Source organism: Montipora foliosa, chromosome 13 (genome assembly GCF_036669935.1).
Source record: "Montipora foliosa isolate CH-2021 chromosome 13, ASM3666993v2, whole genome shotgun sequence".
NCBI classification, from domain to species: Eukaryota; Metazoa; Cnidaria; class Anthozoa; order Scleractinia; family Acroporidae; genus Montipora; species Montipora foliosa.
The window spans coordinates 26,832,823-26,840,322 of record NC_090881.1 but is presented as its reverse complement, the minus strand read 5'-3'; the positions used below and the strand labels follow the sequence as shown (position 1 = coordinate 26,840,322).

At 41.2% G+C, this 7,500-nt stretch overlaps 2 protein-coding genes across 5 annotated transcripts in view; one reads left to right on the top strand and one right to left on the bottom strand.

Annotated features, from left to right (window-relative positions):
- The window catches only part of LOC137984113 (dynein axonemal heavy chain 2-like), an 86,520-nt gene extending 82,058 nt beyond the window's left edge, over nt 1-4,462 (bottom strand). For all 3 annotated transcript variants that reach the window (XM_068831323.1, XM_068831324.1, XM_068831325.1), the window contains exons 1-2: nt 3,704-4,462; nt 883-1,228 (exon numbers count right to left, since the gene is read on the bottom strand). In XM_068831323.1, coding sequence (XP_068687424.1) covers nt 883-1,228; nt 3,704-3,934 — 577 coding nt within the window. In that variant the 5' untranslated portion in view covers nt 3,935-4,462. The remainder of the gene's footprint in view (nt 1-882; nt 1,229-3,703) is intronic.
- Nucleotides 4,463-4,556: 94 nt separating this feature from the next.
- Nucleotides 4,557-7,500, top strand: part of LOC137984119 (arginine and glutamate-rich protein 1-A-like) — a 4,203-nt gene continuing 1,259 nt past the window's right edge. The window contains exons 1-3 of one of the 2 annotated variants that reach the window (XM_068831335.1): nt 4,557-4,969; nt 5,701-5,926; nt 6,852-6,935. In XM_068831335.1, the coding sequence (XP_068687436.1) occupies nt 4,659-4,969; nt 5,701-5,926; nt 6,852-6,935 (621 nt within the window). In that variant the 5' untranslated portion in view covers nt 4,557-4,658. Of the gene's footprint in view, nt 4,970-5,700; nt 5,927-6,145; nt 6,361-6,851; nt 6,936-7,500 lie in introns of those variants that run through there. The other variant, XM_068831336.1, reaches the window with a different exon arrangement.

Here is a 7,500-nt window from a genome sequence, read left to right as displayed (position 1 = left end):
GCCATTTGGAGCTAAGTTGGGAGAGTGTTTTGCGGCCTTCATTTTTTAGTGGTGGTGCTCAGCGTTGACGTTTTCTTATTTTTTCTGCTTCCCTCCACCCTCCACTCCCCCTTTTTTTCCCACTGTTATCACAGTGTGACGGGTGCCCAGATGTCTCTGTGTGGGGGTGCATGGTTGGGTTGCAGGGATTGCTAGCCATTGACTCCTAGGAGTGGGACCTAATAGATTTTACTCTGTCTAACGGCAGACGATTTTACTCATCAATGGAGGGCGGTCCAGGATGGTCCAGGTGTCAATGGGTTAACCAATGGTTAACTCTAACCAGGCTTAGACCAACCTGCCCCAGGTTGAGTAGGGTACCTGACTGTTGTCACTGTCAAAATGTCTTTTTAAATTACTTCAATTAAGGGCAAAAAAATAGCCGATGTCTCTGAGTTTAAGTAGCCGGCCTTTTTGTGACGGCTGTCAATACTTATTAAAACCACTGGAGGATGAGATGAAAATGCAGATATACAGACTCTTCTTAAAAATCTGAGGACAATTCAGTGGGAAACATGGAAGGCAATGAGATGCTAATTCCTCAGTTTATATATGTACACTATAGTCTTCATAAGACTTCATACTTTTTGTTAGCCATCAGACTGGTTTTGAACTTCGGGAATTAGATAAGACATCAGATAAGATTGTAACTTTAACCCATTGACTCCTGGAAGTGAGACTTCATGGATTTTACTCTGTCTAATGCCAGACAACTTTACTCATCAACGGAGGTGGGGGTTAATGTTTTCTGTTCTAAGGTTTATGATTTAATATTCTGTCTTATTCACAGTGTTTCTTTTTTGTTGAGGGACACAGCACAATGCATCAAGTTTGAAAGGATACTATCTGGCCAGGAACGGTTACCAAAGAACAAAGGTGCATAGACATTTGTCATCATCCTCAGCAGGCTTTCAATGTGGTTAGCCTTGATTGTACCAAAATGAAGCTTGAGTTCAATGTTATCTGGGGTGATAACAGCATTTTCCAACCTGATCATGTAGGTCAATTCTTCAACCGCGTACGGAGGAATAGATAGCGCAACTTGTAATCCTAGTAGCTTGTCTACATAAGCTATAAGAAGTCTATGGGTGTAGTCTTTTAAAAACTTGATAATGGTGGCATCATGTTCTGCAGTCCACATTTCAGATTTCAGTCCACTTAGTGTCACTCTCTCTTTAATCAAAGGCACCTAAAAACAATACAAATGCAAAGCAAATAAGAAGTGGCATAATGTTGTTTTTTCAAGTTTGTAGAACTTTGACAAAGTTTGTAAAGATAATATTATACAGATTCCCCAGTCCCTCTTCGAAGACGTACGTTAAAACACTTTCACTTAGTACTTGGCTTGGGCCGAGCCGATTTGTCCTCAAACTCCCACGGCCTGCTCCCGTCTGGCCTTGTAGCTCAGTCGGTAGAGCAACGGTGATCTAATCCGGAGGTCGTGGGTTCGATTCCCACCCGCATCAGAGATTTTTCTCTGTCCTTGGGTGTTGCATAAGAAGTTCCTGATGCTGTGGATCAGCGAAGGTTCTTCATCCATCACATGCACACAGTAGCGATGGCCTCACTTGAGTTCTTTCCATATATACATACACACGCGACTTAGGACAACACGCACTTTCACTTAGTACTTGGCTTGGGCCGAGCTGATTTGTCCTCAAATTCCCACGGCCTGCTCCCGTCTGGCCTTGTAGCTCAGTCGGTAGAGCAATGGTGATCTAATCCGGAGGTCATGGGTTCGATTCCCACCCGGGTCAGAGATTTTTCTCTGTCCTTGGGTGTTGCATAAGAAGTTCCTGATGCTGTGGATCAGCGAAGGTTCTTCATCCATCACATGCACACAGTAGCGATGGCCTCACTTGAGTTCTTTCCAGTGTGTCTCATGTTTATAACAAGATCATGCATGTGTCCCTGATTGCAGGCAAAAGTTACAGTGTATGTGATCAGGCAATGATTGTGTGACCTGTAGCATCATGGAGGTGACAACTAATTGTGTGGTAGTATAACATCTTGTGCCTTGGCACAGACTAGAGTTTTTGACTAGACTGTACAGTACAATAAAGTGCAGTTCCATTGGGTACATAGAATTGTCTCCTCTGCTGCATCTTCGAAGGATCATGGCTAGTTTACCATGGGAACTGTCTCCATCTTGGAGCTACGTGCTAACGGTGGAAGCTCCTGGATGTCTCACATACCCAACCTCCACTTAGCAACAGAGATGTTAAAGAATGTACTGTGCACAGCTTGCAGAGTACTGCTGTAAACTGCAAGCATTTTCCTCTTGCCTGCAGGTGAGAGGGAGGACTTGAAATGAAATTCTTCTGACGGGGTACACTGTATAAAGGTGGGCCTCGTTTTCCTTTCCCCTTGTAGTTTGGTGGAGAAGGGTTCTTGAGGATTGGCCTCAGCACAGGGTAACCCTCGCATTGCTCGGCCTTTGGGTGGGGAATTGCTGCCTGCGGCACCCCTTCAGCCCTATGCTGAAGCCCCGTCAGGGAGGGGGGATGTTGTTCTACTGCTGGACTGGGTTAACTTGGCCCCAGGACATAATGCCAGCCAGCATGCCTGCCTTGTAGCACAGGCATGAGGCACCCCCTCTGAGTGTGGTGACATGTGCCGAGGCCCCTCATCTGGTCCCTCCGATCGGTGGTTTCATCCGAGCCTTGCCGGCATATTCCCTGCCCAACTTGGCTCACAAATCGTGTTCTCTGTTGTTTTTTCACAAGTAATAACATTTATTAAGGCTTATTACAGCTGCAGTGCTTTAAAGAAAAGGGCTAAAATAATTATTCCAAAATACCCTGCAACATATTTACACATCATGGAATAAAATAACATCTATTTATTCTGACTGGTTCCTCAAAGAAGTTTAAAACGCAAGCAACGGTGGTCAGAGGTTTTGAGGTGTTTTGCAATTGCTCCAGAGAAAGTCAAACATTGGGAGCTTCAGACATAACTCAGCTGTAAAGGCGATGTTACACTGTGCAATTCTTCATGCAACTTGTCTTGCAACACCATTTCGAGACAAGTTGCACAAATCATTGCCCAATGTAACACATCTTGCAACAGCCAAAAATGTTGCGAGACCAGTTACAGAAACCGTCACGAAAAGTAGAATTGAGTTCTACTTTCCGCAACGGTGGCAATGAATCTTTTAAGCAATGCACAGCGTAACATCTGTCCTGCAGGTTGTGTCGCAACAGTTTGCAGCACCAGCCAATGAAAATGTTTCTTTAACCTCATGTCATCATCGAAACAAGACAAGTTGAATGAAGCATTGCCTGGTGTAACACCCATAAGACAATTTGCACGAAAAATTGCACAGTGTAACAGCACCTTAAAAGCTGAGAACTAACAATATTTTCAACAAACTTTTTTTTGTGAGGCGGCCGTAAAACACAGGTCACATTCCACAGCTCAAGAGATTGTCCCTGCTCCAATGATGAACAACTAAGCCAAAAGATTAGGCTAGACCTCAAACGACATTTTTGCTGAGTGCTTAGCGCTAAGAGACACTTTTGGTGTTGTTTATTTGTCTGTAGAACGTTGACATGTACACTGACTTGCGGAATGTGACCCCGCGGTTTTAAATGATTGTGAGCTTGTCTGATACGACACGAATCTGCCTACGTCTCGAATTTTTGGTCTTGTAAACTACTCTCACCATCTCTGTCGGCTCAAACACTCTTTCACTCTCTGAAACACCACTGCCATGGCCTAAAGACAACCTGTCAACGTCCAAACCACTTTCGGACGAAGAGTGAGATACGCCATTTTTGTTCTCATCTGGAACCGTCAACGTGGATTCCGCCAAAGAAATTGCTCCTGCTGCTTCAGATCCAAATTCAGATGTCCCGCCATGTAAACTTGTCGTGTCTTCTTGGTCCAAATTCATTGTTTACGTCCGAGGTCGAGTAAGGTAAGAACTCATCTGAAAGAGCTGAAGTATAAATGCTGGAAAATGGTAAAAGTAGTATTTTTATCCCTTAAAACCTTTTGAGGCCTTTTCTGGAGGTATTCAGTTGTTGAACGAACTTATATTTGTCAAAGCAAATCCAACAAAGAACATATTTTTAAAGAAATTAATAACTGCTGGCTTCGCAGAGATGACCGCCATTTTATCATACATATTGTCATGGCAACAAGAGCGATGGTCTCGTCTTCAAGTGCATAAACCCAGCAATGCAAAATGGACAACGAAAAAACTATGTAAAAGGCGTAAAAAATACTTTGTATAGTTTAATTAAGAAGCAAATAAATAAAAATTGATAGTAGTTTTTTAACTTTTAAGTTAGATGTTATTTCTTTTGATAACACTTAGCTAATATATATTTTTTAATATTCTAAAGGAAGGCTAAATATGAACGTTATTTTCCGGCGACTCTGTCGTGTCTCTCTTGTCTCTTTTTTTTTATGTAAAAACGTGAAATAATTATTTTTGATAATCAATATTCATTTACTACGAAGAGAGTAAAATTACTTGATCCCTAGGGGTGCACCGATTGCAAGAGCAGGGGCATTTTGCATAAATTATAATTTCCAACGTTGGTTGAGTCTGGATCAAATGACAGAGAAACGTGTTTATCGGTAGCGTTTTTCGACCACTTTTTTCTTTTGAGATGCCAAAGAGTGAGTCAAGATCTCGCTCTAGAAGTAAGAGCGGGAGTCCACGGCGAAAACACAAGAAAGAGCGCAGTTACCGCAAGCGGTCGCGTAGTAGGTCGCCATCGTCAACTTCGTCTAAAAGGAAAAGTTCACCGCGTCGTCGTTCACGATCGCCGAGAAGAAAAAGGAAATACACAAGAAGCAAGAGTCGTTCACCAAGCGTTGATAGATTCGGTAGATCCATCGCGAAGAGGAAAGATGACGAGGTCAGCAAACGGAAAGAAGAAGAAGAGAGATTATTTGAAATGGAAAGGCAGAGAAAAATGTAAGGTTAATTAAGAGCTAATATTTAACAAGGCTTATTAAAATTTCACCCGGTTGATTTTTAGCTCTGTAGTTGACCCTTGTGGGAATTTTGTTGCGCCATTCTTGTCCTGGATGCCTCTACCTACAGATTTATTTTTGTGGGATATCAAGTTGCTCTCTGTTTCATTTTTTAAAGGGAGTTCTTTTGTTATGCAACCAGCATTACAAATGCTGTGGGACGGGATATCTGGTGCACTGGTTATTTGAAACGAATTGCAAATTCACAAAATAGGTGGTTGCAACGTCTTGCTTGCAGTTGTACAGTATAAGCATAAGAGCTAGTGCATTTTGAAGTTCTGTAAATGTAAACATTTTGAGCAACCAAAAAGTTATACAATAAAGCTGGGATTCACACTTGAGGAGACTCCAGCTTCTGTTGTTTGCCCTGGGAGAAATCACATGACCTTATTCTTTTCCTATTCTCCACTAATCACATTTTGTCAGGGCATCAGCCAGGAAATCATTTTGACATCTCTTTTCAAGCGATGGGGGGAAAATGTCTCCTCATAACCCCACCTACTGCAGCCTTACGATCTCATATTCTTGAAAATTCAGTCCCAAAAATAAAGGAGAATACTGTTTTTATCTCATCTTTCCACATAAAGGTTTGCGGCATAATCATTAAAACAGGTCTGTACCAAGATTTCATGTGGACTCTCCTAAACAAAGATTTTGTTATTTTTGCTTTAGTCGTGCAACCGAGAAAGAAAAAATGATCATAGAGGAAGAAACACAAAAGAGAGTCGAAGAATTGGTTGCAAAGAGAGTGGAAGAACAACTGGCAAAAAGGAAAGATGAAATTGATGCAGAGGTTATGAAACGAGTAGAAGAAGCAAAAACAGTGATGGAGAAACAAATGATGGAAGAGTTTGAAAAGCGACGTCTGGAACATCTGGAAGAACAGCAAATGAAAGAGGTAAAAGATGTAACTGTATTTTTTGAGACCTTTGGGTGGAGAAACTACAAGAAGTTCTCAGGCCATGTGGGGTTCAACCGAATTACTATACTGCAGTGTATTATGGGAGATTCATGTTTGCCCTGAAATTGCCCAGAACTTTTTCTTATCAGCCAAATCTCTTCCTTTTGCTTGTGAATTTGTGTCATTTTTCTGCAAACATTCAGATTGTTTCCACAGATCCCACCTACCAGACAACTGCGAAGACAAACAATGCCAAGAACAGTCTGTCTTTCCAAGCTTTTGGATTTAATCCTAACTCTCCCTTGTGCTGATATAGACTTGAACTTGACATTTGAACCAGAACTTCAATATTGTGCAAAAACTGCACATTCTTTGAACTTGCAGAAAGCTTAGGAAGTTTCATCTTATGGAAAAATTAATTAGCGCGCTTCTGATAGGAACATTCCATAAATGGGAGCGGTCAAGTCTTCACAAATGCATATCCTAAGGAGCTCTTCAAGCAGCTGTTACTGGGAAGATTTCATAGGAATTGTTAGGCGGACATGTGTATGTATGAATAGTTAAAACAGCCCTTGTCTGGGCTGAAGCAGTTTGTAAACATAAAATCTATGCAGTGTGTGTAAGGTGTCTTTCTTTTGTGGCATATTTTACAGTAGTTAGTGAACAAGTGTGACCACTTTTTTTAACTTTTTTATTTGCAACTTTTTATTTGAAAGTTGTCACACTTGCTTAATTAAGGATAAGTGTAATAGTTACAAGCAACATCTTTTTTTGGTATGCATGATTGAAGAAGTTGTAGCAGGGGGTGGGGAGTGGGTATATTTGTTGCAAGCTCTTCAATTATGCTTTATCATTATTCAGTGGGAGAGTAAAGTCTTAGCCAATGTTGTGAACTTTTCAATAAAAGTTATCATTTTTGTAGGAGGAAGAACGTCGAAAGATTCACCAACTTGAAAACCAAGTTAAAGAGCTACAAAAACAACTTGATGAAGCCAATCAAAAACTGGTATGTTAACCTATGATTCCAGGGTCTAGTGTCACCTGTATCCAACCACAACAGGGTGAAGCTCTATTGGAATTCTCAAAGTGGACCCACGTTCACATTCAGTCACCATTTATGTCCAGAATTGCAATTAATGAGATGCACACAATTTTGATAAAGACCACCAAGTGTAAGCGTCAACCTCCTATAAACAACAACCAAGAATTAATTGCATTAGGGTGCGTGCTATTTTTTAAGCTTAGATTTTTTGCAAATTTACGTTTACTTGAGTAGTAGAGTTACTGTAATGGGGGGCCACTCTGTGACATAGTCACTTGTATTTCTGGACACAGTGATTGTAACTTAAGGAGAAGGTTATGAGGACACTTTATGCTGGCTTACATCTCACTTCTTGCAAGCCTGGACATATCTGGCAATCACTGGCTAAAAGCAACATGTGCATTTAATATCGAACTAGTGTTAACACACCGCAACCTCTCTCAAGAGAAACCTTAGTTAAGGGATATCTTTGAGGAATCTTCAGAATCCATGTTTTGTCAGTTTGTTCAATGGGCTTGTGGCCTTTAAA